This window comes from Nymphalis io, chromosome 13 (genome assembly GCF_905147045.1).
Source record: "Nymphalis io chromosome 13, ilAglIoxx1.1, whole genome shotgun sequence".
In the NCBI taxonomy this organism is placed as follows: domain Eukaryota; kingdom Metazoa; phylum Arthropoda; class Insecta; order Lepidoptera; family Nymphalidae; genus Nymphalis; species Nymphalis io.
Genome location: NC_065900.1, coordinates 10,861,139 through 10,882,476, shown reverse-complemented (window position 1 = coordinate 10,882,476; position 21,338 = coordinate 10,861,139). Strand labels below are relative to the sequence as shown.

General features: G+C 31.6%; 1 protein-coding gene across 5 annotated transcripts in view; it reads right to left on the bottom strand.

The window, feature by feature from the left end:
• Positions 1–739: 739 nt before the first annotated feature.
• Positions 740–21,338, bottom strand: part of LOC126772691 (modifier of mdg4) — a 227,170-nt gene continuing 206,571 nt past the window's right edge. Inside the window, exon 5 of one of the 5 annotated variants that reach the window (XM_050493196.1) lies at positions 740–984. In XM_050493196.1, the coding sequence (XP_050349153.1) occupies positions 755–984 (230 nt within the window). In that variant the 3' untranslated portion in view covers positions 740–754. Of the gene's footprint in view, positions 985–2,550; positions 2,817–4,794; positions 5,041–9,033; positions 9,309–15,275; positions 15,527–21,338 lie in introns of those variants that run through there. The other 4 variants (XM_050493165.1, XM_050493184.1, XM_050493167.1 and 1 more) reach the window with 4 other exon arrangements.

Here is a 21,338-nt window from a genome sequence, read left to right as displayed (position 1 = left end):
GCCCCGTTGTTCTAGTGGATAGATATATGACCGCAGATCCCGAGATCCTGGGTTCAAGCCAAAGGTCGGGCCAATTAAAAGTTTTTCTTGCAAGGGTTCTCAGTAGAGTCAGCAAGATGGAAATGTGTAAACTCCTTTACCTCACGTGGTCTAGCGCCTGAACTCTTTCCGTTCGTGCTGAATTGTGAATTATATGTTCTTGCGAAGTTGGCTTATCTCTCTCCTCCGCCGTGGCCTAAATCGGTCAGGAGAACATCATCATCTACTGCTACAGTCCAAGGTACACCAGGTATGTTGTAGCTTGGATAGTTTTAATTTTTTTGTGGCTTTTGTTGCTAGCTTAGTATATTGTCCCCAGATTTTATATATGCTTTATATAGCTAAATATCAGTTATTTATATAATTACATATTTGACAATAATGTGAAAAACTGTCTTCGTTACAACGGTTCTCAAAGGAGAACCGGTCATTAAATATTGATGTTATATCTATATATAACATCAATATATAATGACCTTTAATGTCCATAGATATTATATAAAATGTGACATTGAACTATGTATTACTCTTATTGTATTATCAAAGTGCAATTATTCATGATATTAAAATTTCACCAATTTTATAACACAAAAAGCCAATGTAATAATTAATAATATTTTTAATTTCATATAAAAGTCCTTATATAATTTTAACATTACAATATCTGTAAAAAAACAAAAATATTCTTACGGCTAGGTATCTACCTAGTACCTAGTTATTTATCCTCATAAGTGGTAGTGAAAAGTAATTTCTTTTGCGGGTGGTTATGATCATTCTTGATCAGAACAACTTCGTCGTTTATAGTGTGCACCGCTGCATGACAGCCGTGATGCTGGTGGGTGGAGCACTTCCACCTCGTCTTAATCCCAGCGGAGGGAGTCGCGGAGTACGTGAAGCCGTTCAACTTTATCATGCGTTTTCCCTTTTGTGATAACACGAACTGAACTGGAACAGATAACCAATGGACTTGTTACTTTAATCGATAAAGAAGTAATTATAATAATAGTATTTCATTCTTTGAAGGTTGATAGTGAGAAGGGTCTTTCATATAGCATAATATAATTTTACATTTTTGCGGATATTATTTTTAAAGTCTTCTCAAAAAATGGCTTTTAAAGAAGCTTTGGATTGAGTAATACGTTATTTTTGTCAAGACAGCGACTTATCGGTTTGTGTGTGATAACAAGTATACGAAAGTGATCCAAAGATATTTATCTCTTTAATAATGCTATGAGAGAGGACGGGGGGACGGGACTCTCATAGTTTCGTTCCGTTGATTCTAGAGCTGATAAAATATATGCTGTACTTTTGTAGACACACTGATTTTACAGGAAAAATAATATTACACATATATTCAGAAGACAGGCAAAATTGCTTGTTTTTAATTCATTAAAAATAAAAACATTTTCATTTTAGTATCATATTTAATTATTCAATCTACCGATGCACTTGTATTAATATGGTTACAAAAAAAAACACTTTACTAACTACTACATAGGAATGAGTACATTTTGATTATATTCAATATTCATGCATTTTTATTTTAAAAATATATAATATAAAAATAAGTATAAAAACTAACGGGATTTCTTCACGAAAGGTGGGTGTAAATGATTTTCATTAACAGATATAATTGAACCTGCTATCGTTACCACCGCAGCTCTACAGCCGCGGTATTGGTGACTTGAACATTTCCATCTAACCCTCATGCCAGCAGAGCGCGTTGCGGAGTAAGTATAATGGTTGTATTTCAACAGCGGCTTCCCCGTCTTCGATTGCACATACATCACTGTAACAAAAGCACTGTTAAAATATCGAATCAAATGTGAAAACCAGTGGAAGAAACAGGAAACAACAATACTCGTGCAGTTACTTAGTTTTGTTGTGTCCCATTTTAAATGGGCAGTGAGCCAGTGTATGTTTCGTCACCAGGACCTTCATTGGCAGCGCAGTGAAGTTACAAGTCTGAATATCAATGCGCTGCCAATTAACGAGATCTAGCATCGTAGGCTACGTTACGTTTAAGCTGCTCCATTTTCGCATTTCTTTACTATAAATATAAAATATCATGATCTAAATTATCCCATATAATTATAACTAATAATATAACCGATAGTGAGTTCATTTATTCACTGTTCACGCCTTTGTCTAATAGTTGCCTGCATACTCGCTGTTCGTTATTGAGCAATGTGGCGGAATAATCTCCAAGCCTTCCCCAAAAAAGATGATGCCTTCGCCCAGCAATTTATAGTCTATTACTTTTTTCAGATATTCGGGGCGAATTCGAAAAACAAGAGTAACATATAGTAAATTTATGTGAAGTGTATTTTAACATTTTATTTATAATAATTAATAGAAACTACTCCATAAGAATATCATAAACATTAATTAACATTCATTATAGCTAGATAAATCAACGACGCGCACCACTATTGCAGCTTGGTTTGTACCCTTAACTGTAGCGATTTGAATTAAAGATAGGGCGCGTCATAGTGATTAAACTATCTCTATTAACATATAATGGTATTATTTTCTTTCATTCATATTTGTAGATTCTTGGTCAATTTGCGTACGTCTGGTTTTAATTGGGGGATGTGTATGATCTTCTCTAATGACTATAATTTCATCACCAAACGTGGCCAGCGCAGCGCGACAGCCGTGGGGCTGGTGGGTGGAACATTTCCATCTAGTCTTTGCACCAAGCTTTGACTTCGAGGAATACGTGTATCCATTCAGTTTAATCATGCGTCTGCCTCTTCTGGACGTCACAAACCTCACTGAAAAGAATGTCATACTAGTGTAAAATTTCTAATCTAACGCGTTAATCGTGATTCATATGTAAACAATCACAAAATGAATACTTGCTATCCTTTTTACCCCATACATCAAAAAGAGATGAAAACATGTTTTACGATTACTCTTATAAAATAGTTTAAAGATTGTGTTCAATTGAATGTACTTATATAAATCAAACAGCGTAATTTTAGATTTAACAAGCGTAATTTAATTTAGTTTACTTTTATGATAAAATGTAAAAAGTGTATTTATTTTCATCGCATACTTTGATGCTAGTTACTTTAAGGCTACAAATAAATTACATAAATAATAAAATTACAATAATTACATTTTATATAAGGTATCAATAAAATGACTTCAAATTTCTTATTAAACATTTTTCATTATTTTTTGCCTATATTTTTATATATTTATGACGAGATTAAAAAAAAATGTTGTGTAGCGATCAAACATTTACATGTTATTGACTTTAACATTATTATATCTGTCTTGGCGGTGGATGTGTGTGTGTGTCTTTGACGTATACAATCGCCCCTTCAACGGTGTGGATGGCTGCGCGACAACCGTGGTTTTGGTGGGTCGAACATCGCCATCTTCTTTTCATCCCAGATCCCGGTGTCAATGCATATGTGTACCCATTTAGTTTTATCAAGCGCTTCTTTTTTTGTGACAACACGTATTCAACTGTAATGCAATTATATTTTACTGTTTTGTTAATTCGTATGTGTGAAGTTGACATTATGGCAAAAATAAATTTCGTAGGTTACGTTCGTTGATGGAATGAAACATAATAGAATCGACAAATGATTAATGAATGTCAATCAATGTGTATTTTTTTGTATAATTTTTTTCCATTAACCGTTAATGCGCAGCCAACCATGAGAAGTATGATGTTACGTCTCTTATGCCTGTAATTACACTGGCTCACGAACGCATCATTCAAACAGTAATAAAAATTACTAGTTTCCGCTGGCGGCTCTGGCCGTATGTTTGGGGGGTCCGGTATTAAGTATATCTTTCTGTATCCCTGACAACGAACATACAAAATTTCATGATGATCAGTTGAGCAGTTAAGACTTGAAACCGTAACAAACAAACTCTAATTAATATAAGAAACACGAAAGAGAGTTTGTTTGCGGGCAGCCAATGACTGCATTAGTAGTCAACGCTGTCAATTGGCTGGCTATGGAGAAGATAAAGTTAAAATTTCATTTATTTTAATGTATTTTTTATATCTTTTAATATAAACAAGAAATAAAGTTGTTACATAATTTCAATACACACAAAAATATGTACAAATAGTCTAAAAAAAGGCTATAAAATAATGTAAAATAATTTAAATATAATGTAAAAATTGTAACATTTTTATATTGCGGGTCTCTTGACTAAAATAATTGTGGTCATTATTTTTTGTTATAAAGACATTCGAATATCCAACTGTTTTGTTTTTAATTTATTTAGTAAGGCGAAGACACAAACCGACTAATGGTATGTGGTCACCTTTCGCGAGAAGTACAAGTCACTCCTTACAGTACCAATGCCCTAAAAGACCAGACTTATGTTGTTATAAATTATTAATTTATTATCTTCAACATAAGATCCAACAATTATCAGTTTACTGCATTTTGTCTCATTTATTGTTAAATAGTATACCTTTAGTACTGTGGAGTCGCATTATAATAAATACTATTCTAATTATGTATATTAACTGTTGATGAAGAGACTATATTTAATCACTACTGAGCTTCTGGCCGCTTCTTCTCGGTAGATTCTACATTCCGGTCCACCGGAATCGGTGGTAATTTAAATTTATATTAATATTATAGAATGGCATTATATTCAAATGGGCTCTTGCCCATTTAAATATATATACTTTGAGTTTTAATAACAAAAAATGAATTTTCGATATTACGAAAACGGATTGCTATTTTAAATTATATTATAAAATTAAATCCTATATACTCCAATGATTTTATTTATCAACAACTATTTTATCTACATATGTGGTAGTCGATGGTGCGTGGTTATGTACTTCCTTGCTGTACACAATTATGTCGTCTATAGTGTGCACGGTTGCGAGGCAACCCCTTGCGTTATGTGACGAACATTTCCACCTGACCTTGAACCCTCGCCCCTTGATAGCACAGTACGTGTAACCATTTAGTATGACCATACGCCTGCCCTTTTGAGATATTACGTAAGTTGCTGGAATTAAAAAAATTGTATGTTATTTTTTCGTACATAATGGACTGTGGTTTTGTCTTTATTCTAGCTCAAGGGAATCAATTAAAGTAGGTAAACATTGTAATATGAGCTTAATGCTTCATGTGCCTAAATGAAAAGTTCTGTTTAAATATAAAAAAATCGCAAGGGTATAAAGGCCTTCAAGTGCGCGTTTAAAAGCAAGGACTATTAAAAATATATTTTTTTTAAATTATGAAATAGACATTTGTATATCTCACAAATGACATAAATACAATAAAGTGCTTCTATACAATTCTTGCAAGGATTAAAAAACAGTCCATTTACAATTTAAAACTTTATTATTAGAAACGATCGCGATCCAATCATAGAATTGCAGGCGAATGACTATGTTCATGTCTCATATTTATGACTTCATCATATATAGTAGTGAGAGTGACTGGGCAGCGAGACGAGTGGTGCTTGGAACATCTCCAAATTTTCTTCACGTCGTTCTGAGCCTTCATGTGGTATGTGAATCCGTTATACATCAACAGCGTGTAGCCCTTCTTAGACGTCACATATTGAACCTTGTAACAACCTGAAATGTTACAAATGATAAAAAAACTTGTCAATAGTCGCTCCAGGGCGAGTATCATGTGACAGAATTTTACTCATCATCAACATTTTGTTTGTTATAAAAATAAATACTTTGATAAATATGTGCTTAACGAATATATTAAGGTTCTGAGCTTTGATAGTGTGTGTAATGTATAGTTCTATTGTACAGAATTTTATGTGTATGGGTAGGAATAAATTGCTGCTAGTCGCCACAACGAAATTGTGGCTAAATTGTCAGTTGTATTTCATGTTGAATTACATTTGTGGGTTTAAGTCTTTTTTTGTAATATTGCTTTTGACTGGAGGTGTGTGTATGAAAAAGTAATATCGCGTTATCAAGGGTGTGTACGATGGCGTGGCAGCCTCGTCCGTGGTGGATCTCTTCTTCATCTTGTCCGTTCGTTTTTGTTTCAACGCCGAGCCGTATGTATGTATATTCATCGCTTCTTATTAAGCGCTTTCCTTTTAGAGACATAAAAAACTCCTCTACAAAGAATCTCTCTCTCCTCTAAAAATAATATAACAACAGTTTTGTTAGTATCCAACTAGAAACTCAAACTCAGTTTTGTGATCAATCCGACTCATACCCTACATGGAAATGTGCAGTCACATCGTGCTAAAATCTATATCTTGGAAGGACTATGGGAGGAATTCTGTAGGAATATTGAAGCGGCGAGACAGAATCTAATCAAGAGAAATATTACTGGATTTCTTAGAAGTACTTACTTTGTTCCATTAGTAATTTTATTTCCTGAATATTTATAAAAATACAATATAACTAGATGACATTTAAATGAAAAGAAATTGTAGGAAAAACCTAACTTTTATTTTATAATAATAATTATATGATATAACCTTCATTCAGGTCAATATTTACACAAAATATTGGAATGTAGTATATTGTATTTCTAGTATTTGCTTCTGAGATCAGTATAGCTATTCTGTAATTTCGAGACTCATCGCAAAAACGGGTGTGAAATTTCAGAAACTGATATGCGACATTGACCATAATAATTATAACATTTCAAGATTATACGCATCGAAATATTATAAATCGGTTATCTACATTTCACGGATGAGTAATGAAGTGAGTTACACATTAGCATTGCTGTTTGGCAGTCGGTAAAAGCCGCTTCCAATTATTTTATTTACTTTTATTTTAAGCTAAGAAATAAATGATCAATATATTGTTTTACACAATTTATTACGATTATAACAAATGATTGTGAGCTTCGTTGACCTTTATGATTTCATCTTCAATCGTGTGCACGGAAGCGAGACAACCCTGATTTTGGTGGGTTGAGCATTTCCAGCGTTTCTTGATGGTCACCCCAGGTGTTGATGAATAAGTAAATCCATTCAGCTTGATCATCTTCTACCTTTCTTTGACATCACAAATTCGACTGAAATATTTTTTGTAATTATACGTTAATAAGAAAGTATAATATATTTTCTTATATTTGTATATATGTGTATATTTATTAACATTAAATATATACAAATCAAAATAAAATGAATACGATAGAAAACGGACTTTTGAGCCTAGACTTGACCAATAATATGTCGTCTCCAATCAGCCTACTAACGCGCCTCTCGATCAACTCTAGAGCCTGAACGTAGTACTTAGCAGAGCCGTCCCAAACGTGAGAGCAGTACTCCATACATGGCCTCTCTTATGCTTTGTATAAGATGAACAGGTTTTCTGGAGTAAAGTAACGTTTCACCTTGGAGAGGATAGCTCTTCCCATTCAGTACGATGGTGTTGCCGTAAGTAAATTTATAATTTTGCCGGAAGGGGAGAACAAGGAAGGTAAAGGTACCTTTACCTTCCTTGAGTTACGACTAAGGAGTCGTAATATAGCATTATAAATTCCTTTGTTTATGAATTTAAAAAAACATAGTATATGTAAGTTTTGTAAGTTTTGTATTATTTCAGAAAATGTTGTTAAAAACTCAAAAATACAACTGAACACATCCCACTGGAGCAGTAAAATGGAATAAGTTCCAAATATCCTTAAGGATACTTTTGCCTAGCAGTGGAAAATAAATATACAAGATGTTAATTTCACGTTTTCTAGTGGTTATGACTACTATTTACAGACACGACTCTATTGTCCGCCATGATGAAAGTCGCTCGGCTACATTCGCTCTTGTGAGTGGAGCATCTACTACTGGTCTTAGGGCCGCAGTTACGAACCGCTTGGTAGATTCATAATTTCACCTTTGAAAATTTTACTGAGTAAATATATTACATAAATTGTAACAATGTCGTTGATAATCAATAATAAAAAATTTCGGTCTCAGCGTTAATAAAATAATACTCGATTTTTTTATAATTATTTTTTTTATTTACATTAATTATTTCTGTTTTAAATAATAACAAAATTGATGTGTCCTTGAAATAATTTATAACATATATAAAATAATTATCATTAGAGTTATCTAATGATTATGGTAATTATTGCAAAATATGATGACATCATCGACGGTAAGTATCGTGGCCTTGCAGCCATGATGAACGTGGGTTGAACATCTCCAGCGAATCTGAGAATTCTTGCTCGGGGCTGCATAGAACCTGTATTCGTTTAGTTTGATCATTCTTTTACCTCTCTGCGAAACTATAAACTCTGCATATCCTGAAACGTTATATTTCAACTATGTTAACAAAAACAATAGGATACTGTTGTTTAAAATTTAATAATCAATACTACACATATTATACATACAAACGCACACACACACACACACACACGCGTGCAAGCACATGTTATATGGAAGTTTTATTATCCCACTTCTGAAATTAGTGAAGACATTAATCCATCTTATGTTACAATTCAAAAGTAAATAAAATTAACAGTGTACGTTGATAACGTTCAACCACGAGATGTCTGCCCATTTGACATCCCGCCAGTGTGACATTACAGAATAAAAAATGCAATCACTTTCGTCTAAATATTGATTGAGTCTGGATTGACGACAGCCCACAATCTCGCCGTCATATGTATATTAAATTTAAAATAATCACAATATAATTATTCGTGTTGTTTTATATTTAACATCTCTTTTCTTTTGTTATTCCTGTAATTTTAATAAATTAATATAATTAATAATATATCTAGTTACTGTAAGTGGCATCACTGTTCTAATTAGATGCAAATAAAATAAATAAATAATACACCATTCTTACCAACAATCCTTGCGGTCATGATTTGTACTGCTATTTCATTGTAGTGTACTGAATTATGCTAATCCTCAGTGTAAAAAGTAATACATAAGTAAATTAAAGAAACTAATGAAAGTTCATTTAAATATATGTATTATCAAATACAATACCATACCATAAGGTATCAACCTTATGGTAAATAACACGAATAATTTAAAGATATATACATATAAAAGGCTTATCATTGGAAGATTATAAAGTTATACATATTTGTTACATTTATCAGCAATCTTGTATTTCCAGTGTCCAGGAAGGTGATTGTGGTTATCAATGTGTTCTATGATTTTGTTTTCATGAGTTCTCAGCGAGGCTTTGCATCCTCTCGCGTGATGTGAACTGCAATACCATCGCACTATCGGTTTTCCCTCGCTTTTCAGCCACGGCGAGAATGTGTATCCTCCTTGGATTAATTGTCGTTTACCTCGTACTGATCGAATAAATTTTAGTTCTAGAAAAAAAATATTATCTTGTATAATGTTGTAACTCTAGCATATTCTAACCACAAGAGTAAACAAAAATAAAGAAATTTGACATTGAATTGAGGCGCTTTCTCATTGGCCGGGATCTTATTATAATCTATGATATTCTTTATGGATTCGTGATTTTTTTTTTAAATTACTTTTGAATGTGGCGAAGTTGCTATCAGAACTTTAGAAAGTAAAATAATAGAAAATGAAAATCTAAAGTTTGTTTATATTAATTCTTCGTTTAGAACAGATTGTACATAAGTATTATTTTTGGCACAATTATTTTTTCTTTTGATTTTTATTTTAATAAACAGGCAAAATGTTATTTTTTTTTAAATTATATTAAGAAGAAGAATAGCTGTACGAGCAGATGAATCACGTGACTATTCATTGTAAGATAATGGCTTTAAAAGTATTATGGCTCACCGTACAGCTGAACTTTATACCGAAACATAACAAGACAAAGGATACGACCTTGTCTGTCAACATGAATCAGTATATATATAATCAGTATATACCACCAATACAGACCGTATTGGTGGTATATTCTTAGTTAAATACAAAACATCTATTCAATTATATTTTTTAACATTTGAAACAAAACAAATACAACATATTAAACAAAAATAACGACTCGTAGTTAAAATTAAGAAATAAGTATAAATATTTGCTTTCAAGGCATTTTATTATTTTTAAGACGACATTCATTATTAAATATAATAATATATTAGTCGATATGGTTTAATAAATAGTATAAAATACATTCAATATAAAATTTACCATCAATTATTTGTGCCATGAATCAAAATAACTATAAAAGTAGAAATTAAAAATGGCTATTTAATATAATTTAGTTAAAATAGTCGATTTATAATATGCGACCTAGTCAATAAAAGTCGATCGACAGTTAGTAAAAAAGCGATCGAATAAATTATAATAAAAAAAACTCCTATTAATTAAATAACATAATAATAATGAATTACACAATTTATTCCTATGACTAGTAAATGACTTGAATTGTTAGGATATAAATAGACACAGAGTGAATACAATGACAAAGATATTTTTGTTAGATATGCTAGTTAAATGGAATAATTATACCTATTTTATGACAAAGTATAAGCATGAAATTAATCGTAATGTTTACTTTTTTATATTGGACGATAAATTTTGAAACTCTCAACGGCTATCAAATAATAATGAATATTATTTTGTAGCCGTATATTGATTCAAATCCGAGAGTATTATTTTTGGCTAGACAGGCCCCTCGGCTGGTTTGGTCCTTGGCCCTAATTCGGTGCCTTATATCCCTAGGCATATCCGAGGCTGTTTTTAATATACTAATGTTGTATTTGATCCTAAACATTATTGCACATTTTGCTCATACCATTACTTACTACTATTTCGTAGTTCTTATTGTATTGGTTTTGAAATTTCGGAATGTACTTGAAAGTACTATAAATACTTAACTTACATATTTAACTAACTAACATCAAAGCGAAGGACATGTAAGATACGAAATACATAAAAAACCAAGAGTTTTGGTAACTGGTATTAATACAAATCACTTTTATAGAAACTATGTACAGTCATTTTTATAATATTATTCAGTCACAATTAAAAAAAAAAAAAAAACAAAATACACATTATAAATTTATAGCTAAAATACACCGTCTAAAAAATTGTCCTGTGGCATTGTAGCCAACACGCTGGCACTATTTTAATCTTTTTTTAAGTATATAAATATTAAAATTCGTATCACATCTTCTCTTTATGAGAACCAAAAATCAAAAATGATAAATTGAAGTTCCCTTTATAATATTTATTTGGTAATACTGTCACTTTTGGCAATACTGGTTGCATACTGGTATGCAATACTTGATGTGAAAATCTAAGAATGCGATTATCGAGTAATACTCAACAGTAACAGTGACAGCCTGTAAATATCCCACTACTGGGCTAAGACATCCTCTCCCTTTTTGAGGAGAAGGTTTGGAGTTTATTTCACCAAGCTGCTCCAATGCGGTTTGGCGGAATACACATGTGGCAGAATTTCAGTGAAATTAGACACATGCAGGTTTCCTCACGATGTTTTCCTTCACTGTCAGGCACGAGATGAATTACACACATAAAAATTCAGTGGTGCTTGGCCGGGCTTGAACCCACGATCATCGGTTAAGATTCACGCGTTCTTACCACTGGACCATTTCGGCTTTTACTCGGAGTAATACTCGTATGCCTCAAATTATCTTGCCGTGTTAGAACTTTGATATTTTAACTTCAATCCAATAATATACTTTTCTTCTTCTTTTTAAGACATTTTTTGAATTATTTTTATTGATATATTATGAATACTATCACTATAAAAATACTCTCAAAAAAGCACATAGTAGAGAGCATTTCGATAGGAGACATGTACTATTCTATAGCTAACATGAAACCTTTAAATATATATATTAGAGAAAGGTATAGGTAAAATTCTAAACATTAAATTCGGATTTAAAATACGACACAAATCTTATCATACACGACATAATATTATCACATGGAAACTTTTTTTTTTGATTGACGTGTTCATTAATTCGTTTAGGATCTTGAATCGATCATTTTTGCATCATCCCTCAACCCCAAAACTGTTTTAATGGTACGAGTTGTCAGACCAAGTGTATGCATCAGCATCACTTTACACACTCTCATACTCGCATTTTTCCCGATAGGGAAATAATATCTATAAGTGAATACCCTTTGGGTGTCTTCACCACTTTTACTTGCGAAGCCTTTTTTCTTAATCCTTTTCACCATTTTGTTTACGAAGGTCCTCTGAGCGGCTAGATCTTCTAACTGAAAGAACTCATCGTACAATCTCGCCCGAATTTCCTCTGATATTTTTGTGTTGCAACTCAAGCGGCACCTCTTACAAGGTTCCTTCAATTTCAAATTAGCTTTGATTGTTTCATAAGTCCACTGGTCCGAGCGTTTTTTCCCTCTTCCAGAGGTACTAGCTTGAGCTGGTACTGGATCTGGGGCAGGAGCTGGGACTGGGGCTGGTTCTGGGGCTGGGACTAACGCTGGGGCTGGCGCTGAGGCTGGAGGTGGGGCTGGGGCTGGGGTTGGGGCTGAAGCTGGGGCTGGAGTTGGAGCTTGATGAGCTGAAATCATATAGTATGGTTAGCAAAAATAGAAGCAAGTTTTAAATTCAGGTAAGTCTTAATAAGATACAGTTTAGCTAACATCCTATAGTATAAATAGCCCAAAAATTTAAGGTTCAATAACCTTATATTTTTGGCTTATTAATTATCTACTTAACATTAATAACGAATTATATAAAAACGGAATTAAACCAATAATTTTAAGGAAGTATATGTATATACAAAAATATAATCTTGTATAGTTTTTAATGAGTTGAAGTGGTAAATAATATAACTGTTAATTTCTATATATTTTTTAATTGAATATATAACAAATTTACATTTTTGATTAAAATTAAATTAAATAATTATTGCGTAACATAATAAACACTATACACAAAAGGTAAATAAATTAAATGACAATCATTGTAATTATTCTGCTTAAACGTCAGTATCACATGGTATCACGGGTATTGTTCCTGCTGTTTTGAAACCCCGTTAATTTGATCCCAATAAAATTGTACTGTTGTACTTACTTGTTAATAAAATATAAAAACAAAAGAAACGAAAACAAATCCAATAATGGTAAATGAAAATAGAATTATATATATTTAGGTGCTATTAAATTAAACCAAACTATCATAAGTAATAACAATATTTAAACTGCTTTAAATTATATAGTTGTATTACTGGTGGTACCTACCCAGACGATCTTTGTGCAAGCCCGTCTGGATAGGTACCACCCACTCATCAGATATTCTACCGCAAAACAGCAGTACTTGGTATTGTTGTGTTCCGGTTTGAAGGGTGAGAGAGCCAGTGTAATTACAAGCACAAGGGACATAACATCTTAATTCCCAAGGTTGGTGGCGCATTGGTGATGTACGCGATGGTTAACATTTCTTACAATGCCAATGTCTATGGGCGTTGGTGACCACTTACCATCAGGTGGCCCATATGCTCGTCCGCCTTCCTATTCTATAAAAAAAAAATATATTTTGATAATTGTTTTAACAGTTCAAATGTATGTGTATAACGACCGAACCACCCGGTCGTGTACAACCGAACGGGCGTGTACCTTAATCCAATCGAAGGAGTAAAGATAAACAAACCTGAGATTTACATTTTTTGGGATTTGCTGATAACTCTGCTACTTTATACGTTATAGTTTTTGAGTAATATATATTTATTTACAATACAACTCTATTTCGCTTAGATAAGTTATAAGTATATAAGTTATATATAGTTATATACAAGCCGGCTATCTCGGTTCGTATATAACTGTGGTTAGAACGCGTGAATCTTAAAACGTTGATCGTGAGTTCAAACCTGGACAAGCACCACTGAATTAACATGTGCTTTTTCTCCAATATGTGATTATAATTAATATCGTGCTTGACGCTTAAGGAAAACATCGTGAGGAAACCTGCATGAGTCTAATTTCACTGAAATTCTTCCACCAAATCAAAACCAAACCGCATTGGAGCAGCGTCCTGGAATAAGCTCTAAACCTTCTACTCAAAAAAAAGAGATTTTAGGCCAGCAGTGGAATATTCATTGCTTTACTTATATCCAATTTAATAAGTTCCAAAATTTTGATAACAACTCGCCGACATTCCAGATTCTACAATTTTGCAAACCCATAATACCATAGATTATTATTCAACATCGCGACCAATGATCTCGCGTCAAATGTCAAAGTTGTTTATTTGTCTTTACTCCTCTTGTTTTTGGAATGGGCTATAGTTGTAGTACAGTAGTAGTAGTATAGTAGAAATAGTTGGTAGATTTTTTACTTGCAACGTTGTATTAACATTTGCGGACAATTTAAGGTCATTTGTTGACAATATTTTATAAGTTTCTCATTTGGAGACGCAACTTTCCATTTAAAGTATATTATAGCATACTTAACTTAGCCTACATAGAATCTGATAGCTTCAAAAAACTTATTTAAAAAAAAACACATTAGCCTTTATTGTTAAATAATTTGTAACATTGTTTCAACATGACTAGATAAGTAATAAATATTGTATGTTTGTCCTTTTAACCAAAGTTTGGAGGTTTGTGATTATGTACTGTGTTAGCCATGACAACCACATTATTAACGGTGAAGAGGGCCGCCTTACATCCTTTGGTGTGGTGAGTGGAACAGAACCACTTTCTCTTTCCAGCAGGTCCATCCTTGGGATTACAGGTTTTACGCGTTGAAAACTTGTAACCATCGAGTTTTATTTGTTGATTTCCTCGGGTAGAAAACGTAAACTCAGCTGTGGATATTAAAAAAAAAACATTATGAAGTGTGTATTCTTTATTTAAATGGGTTAAAAAGAAGAAAACATTTTTTTATTTTTGTATGTATAGTGATTTATGTCGTGGCAAAAAAATCATAAGATATCTTTTGTAGTAAATATTATAATTTTTTTTTTAATTTTTTTAGAGTATACATATAATTTGTAATAAGTAAATCTAAAAAGGTACTTCGTTTACATAAACGTATTTAACAGAATAATTATCAGAAATATAATAATAACACAATTTTCAATATATTTATTTATTATAAAATTTATTTCAAAATATTTTATCTTTATACCTACTTAAGAAACAAGAGATGACGGCATCTATTTTGTATCATCAGACGAAATTTGAACGATGCAGCGCAGTTATAATACAATAATATAGTAAGAAATTTGTAATTTTTTTGCTGTATCTCATTTGTATGGACTTTTGTTGTCTGAGAATAAATTATTATTATGAATACAATTTTTAATGTTATATTTATGATTCGGATGTTTTCTTTTACTGACGTTGTTACTTAAATTACTGTCAAATAACGGATCAACTAAGGCGATGCGACAAATTATTTGGCACATCATGGTTATGGTTGTTCCTCACCCTGACGACAATATTATCGATGGTGAACAACACGGCTGGACAGCGCTTTGAATGGTGGGTTGAACAGTACCATCTCTTCTTCATATCGGGGCGGTCGTTATTAGTCATCCTTGTGGAGAAAGTGAACCCATTAACGTTAATTTGTTTGTTACCTCTTCTTGAAACGGTAAAAACGGCATCTGGATATAATAAAAAAATATAATAATATTTATTTAACATAATATAAGAATAGGATCACAACTCACATTGGCGCTGTATGAAATAACAACCATCTTTTACAATGTCAGGGCACCACCAACCTTTTGAGATAAGATGTTATGTCTCTTGGGCCTGTACTTATATGGGCCCACTTAAAGGGTTTAAAGGGCAACTCACTACGTATTGCCGTTTCCCCGCCTACGTACGAAGCGCTTTGAATCTACAGTCATCATTCGCACTGCGAAACTATGGAATGCTTTGCCTGAGTCCTTATTTCCTGATAGGTACAATATTGGTGGCTTCAAATCCAGAGTAAACAGGTTTCTTATAGGCAAGCGTGCTACATCTTAGACCGTGTCGATGCTTAACATCAGGCAAGTCAACAGTCAAACGCTGGCCTATTAATTGTTAAAAAAAAAAACAAAATTTCGTTAAATATTTAATACTAAAAAACGTAACGTAATGTCCATTTACATTAATTAAATTATATATTTATGGTTATGGAATAATTGACAAGAGCCTTAAAATATTTGTATTTATTTAGATGATTAAATGAGATGTTTCCTTAAACTAAACAAATATTTAGTTTTCTATTGTTATAAACTATAATAATTATTTTTGTACAAATTAACACTACAGAATTTTATCAAATTAGTTTTATGTATAAATAATATAATATGTATAAATAGTATAAATTGAAACAATATTTATTAATTATTATCTTAAAGATTAAATCGTAGTCAAAAGTAGGAATTAAGTTTTCAGATTACGATACAATATTTAAATTACGGCTAAAATATACACACTATAATTAGACTGAAAAAAAAATCTTTTTTTCAGTCTTTATTTTATTTATTTACTAACTATATTTTTAAGGTTTTAATGATTATGGCATTGGTTATGGGATACTATACGATCCTCAATGGTGTACACTGCGGCTTTACATCCCTTGCTTCGACCTCTGCAGTGCCAGCGCGTCCTAATGACAGCATCGGTAATCTTCTTCGTAAACTGCATTGTGAATACGTAATCACCTATTCTTAAGTACCGGCTACCGCGACGACCGATATGAAATGATCCATCTGTAATTATACTTATAATGCTTTATAAATATGTAAATACCAGATGTCAGTAACAGCTGCTTGCTTCTCCATTAATAACGCCTAGGTCAAATGACGCTGATAAGTCTGTAAGCAACGCACAAGTATAATAGACCCACAAATATACAAAGGCCTCCTTGCCTTCCCTACGAGCCTTCTTCCAATGATAAGTGGTCACCATCGCTCATAGAAATTGGTGACGTAAGAAATAACCATTCTTTACCGAAGCACCAGTAAAGTTGTTGTCACGACGTTATACGCTTAAGAACGAATTTTTGAAGTCTGGTTATATTATTTTGCAAAAAAAAATATCTCTATTTTTACTTATAAACGTAAGCGGTGGAATTTTTTTCCAATAAAATATATACTTTTTGTTAAACGATGATCCGCTTACGGGCTTAAACGTTTACACCGTTTTCAAATTGAACGCGGTCTAAACTTCTGCTAGAAGTGGGTATGACTGCCTTTATATTTTTGTTTTTTTTTCAATATATAAAATGGCAAATTATGTACAACTATTTTTATCAAATTATTTATTTTACACTAAAAATATATATAAAACGAGATTCATAATACTGTTATTATACATATATCAAGATGTATATTGTCATGCAGTCGTGAGATAACATAATATATATGCTTATCCATCCGTATTACATAATTTTATAGTTTCGTAATAATTTGATAGCATCCTTCGATAGAAATTTAGCCTATTCCAATCACAGGAGGAGTAAAGACAAATAAATAACGTTAACATTGAATTACCACGATACTGTCATGTATTTGAGCCGGTTGGCGTGGTTGTGGGTTCGATTTTCACTCAGGACAGATATTTGTGTGCATGAACATGTTGTGTTTGTCCTGAGTCTGGGTGTAATTATCTATATAAGTATGTATTATGTATACAAAAAAAAATAGTATATGTAGTATATCAGTTGTCTGGTTTCCATAGTACAAGCTCTGTACAAGCTTAATTTGGGATCAGATGGCCGTGTGTGAAAAATGTCACAGGATATTATTATTATTATATTGTTATTGGTCGAGATCTTGAGTAATCTAGAGTATTCATTAGGATTCGTGAAAAAAATGCGTTTTGATTTTGATTATCAGCAAAGTCGCCATCGGAATTTAGAAAAAATGCCGAACAGAATTATAATAATAATACTATTATTATAATACATAAGTTTAACACACCATATGCTTTCCAAACGATACATACAATCGATATTTAACTCGATCCACTGCTTTCAAAAACAACATTGTTGAGTCTGATCATGTAATTATCACATCAATGATTATGGTCATTAATGCAAGAGTACAAAACATCGTTTATTGAGTACGCGGCCGCTTTGCATCCTTTCGTTCGACCACGACAGTACCATCGAGTCTTTACCGCACCATCGCCCATATCTTTCGTATATTGAATGGTATATACGTAGCTATTTAACTCCATATACCGATTGCCACGTCCACCGATGTAAAATGTTGCCTCTGTAATAAACGTTATATTTAATAAATATGATATCGTAGAGTTGCCATATTTAATCACGTCTTACCTGGATAGATTTTTTTTTAATCATGCTGTGTCTTTAGCATATGTCACATCACATGACCTTCGCGTTATTGCTCTTAGTCTATATGACTAAACTCCTGTAATAATTACTTCAAGTATGGAATATGATTAATTAAATTGTTTTATTACTTTGTAAGCTACTTCATAAAATAATTTATGAGCATAAAAAAACGTACGAAGATCAATGTTCAAAACAAATCAAACACTGCAGTCGCCAATTGCCAAAATAATAACTTATTATGTTAATACATGTAAAGTATAGTAATCTGTAATACTAGAACTTAAGAATTATGTCTTTATTACATTGTTATTAGAATTAACTTAATTTTAATTGAAATTAACTAGGAGGTATTATTTACGACATTTCCCTTTGTTCACGTTCATGTGTATCGTTTATTTTAAAAGTATTTAAAAGAATTAAAAGTATTATAATGATTGGCACTTTATACTTACTAACTAAAAATACATTAAATATTATATTTAAAATATTACATTTATATACAAAATTACAAAACAAAATAGAATAAGCAATACTTATTGTATAATATCAACTAAACAGATAATAAAAATAGCACGTCTTACTTTTTTTTATTAAAATGTCAAAGACTACTGAATATGAAGATATAGTTTTTATTAATATCTTTTAATTATTTCACAATATACGATTAAAGCTAATTTGTTATTTTCATACGAGTAATTTGTGTTCTTAAAATAATACTGTTTCTTCAATAATCAGGTTCATGGTTGTGTATTGTATTGCTTCTTATAATATTATCATTAAAAGTGTAGAGGGCGGCTTTACAGCCACGCGAGTTCCTAGTCGAGCAGCGCCATCTTGTTTTCGCATTGCCATCGAGCGGTCTTTGTGTGTGCGTGCAGTAAAAATACCCCGCCATTTTGATTATACGGTTTCCCTTTTTGCCGCGTATAAATTCAAAATATTCTGAAAAAGAAATGTGGCTGTCAAAATAAAAAAAATATCAAGGTCTTATCTATCTTGAGTTGTATTGAAATAGAAATAAATATGGTAAATATAATTACTATTATTATTGTTTATTAAGACATTACACGCTCTTTGGTAGTGTCAAACTATGTTAACTATATTTTTAATCCCGTATCCGTAACAGCCTGTGAATGTCCCACTGCTGGGCTAAAGGCCTCCTCTCCTCTTTTTGAGGAGAGGAGGCTTACTATATTTTTAAATAAGTAGCTAAAGTCTGACTGCAGACTACATATTACGATACATAAATACGACATTACAAATTTGGCTACACATTAAACAATATCCCTATTTAAGGGCAATACAAATATAATAAATATGATTATTAGAAATAGAAGAATAATATTATATTTACCTTTAAACATAATACCGCATAGGACATGAAGTTTGTTATCAAAAATATTTATTATATATGTCTCATAAACCAATGCTTTACATTAATATTATAAGAATATATGACAATTTTATCATTAAATTATTAAAAGCCAGGCTGTCTCATTGACAGATTAGCAATAACCCAGTACCTAGTAATTATAGTAAGAATATCAAAATTTTGATAACTTTCTGTGTTCACATCACATGCTTTATCCTTCTGAAAATGTAATATTATGTTTAAATAGCCTGCGCGCTTGTGTTATTATACAGCCACCTTTTTAATTTCGAAATGTTTGGGAGAAACAGAAAAAAACATTGCAAATTATTATTTACATTATGTATTTAATAGGAAAGTTAAAATCCAATGAAACAAAAACGGTGTAACTTGTTTTAAGCTATGTTAAAAAAAATATCTTAATAATATACCAGTGACACATTAGTACTATACACTAATAAAGTATAATAATTGATTTTTGAAATATCAGAAAACGATATGCGACATTGACCATAATGATTATAATATTTCAAGAATACACGCACCAAAATAGTATATCACTATAAATTGGTAGTCAACATTTCACGGGTGAGTAATGAAGCGAATTCTTACAGAATAGCACTGCTGTATTCGATTATTATAAATATTATGTTGTTTGTGTTAAGTAAGGAAGTACAAGATTGATGGGACGTAAATATGACAGATTTTCAGCTGACACATGCTAGGGGGGAATATTTGCGATTTTTCCCATTTCTTCACGTTCACGTTTGTGTTTCTTCTATTTTAGAAATATGTATATAAAGATATTACAATGATTGGCACTTTACACTTACAAACTAAAAACACGTCAAACATTATAATTCAAATATTTTATTTTTTCGCGTAATAACAACACAAAAAAGAGTAAGCAAGACATAATCCATAACATTATTTAAACAGATAATAAAAAAGAGCACGCCTTTCTTTTTTCTATTAAAATAGCAAAGACTGCTAAATATGAAGATATAATTTTTATTTAATATCTTATAACTATTTCACAATATCCGATTATAGCTAATTTGTTAATTTCATATAGGTACGAGTATTTTCGTTTTCTTAAAATAATACTGTTTCTTCAATAGTCAGGTTCATGGTTGTGTATTGTATTGCTTCTTATAATATTATCATCAAACGTGTAGAGGGCGGCTTTACAGCCACGCGAGCTCCTAGTCGAGCAGCGCCATCTTATTTTCGAACTGCCATCGAGCGGTCTTTGTATGTGCATACAGTAATAATACCCCGCCATTTTGATTATGCGGTTTCCCTGTTTGCCGCGTATAAATTCAAAATATTCTGTAAAAAATTGCTTGTCAAAATAAAAATAAAAATATGGTCTTATCTATCTTGAGTTGTGACGATAATTAAATAAATATAAATAAGTTTTGTATAATATTTTATATTCAAATATATAATTTTAATTAATAATTTTATAAAAAGTAAATAAGTTAAATAAAATTAAGACGTTACACTTTCTTTGGTAGTGTCAATCTATCTTAACTATATTTTTAACTGTGTAGCTAAAGTCTGTCTAAAGACTACATACGACTAATATACATAAGTAAATACGACAACTTTGTGGTTTTACGATATATTTATATTGATGTATGATAATTTACAAAATTAACAATATCTCTATTTAACGACAACAAAAATAGGATTAATATGTTTTTTTAGAATATTATAACAACAGGAATTATATTATATTTATCTT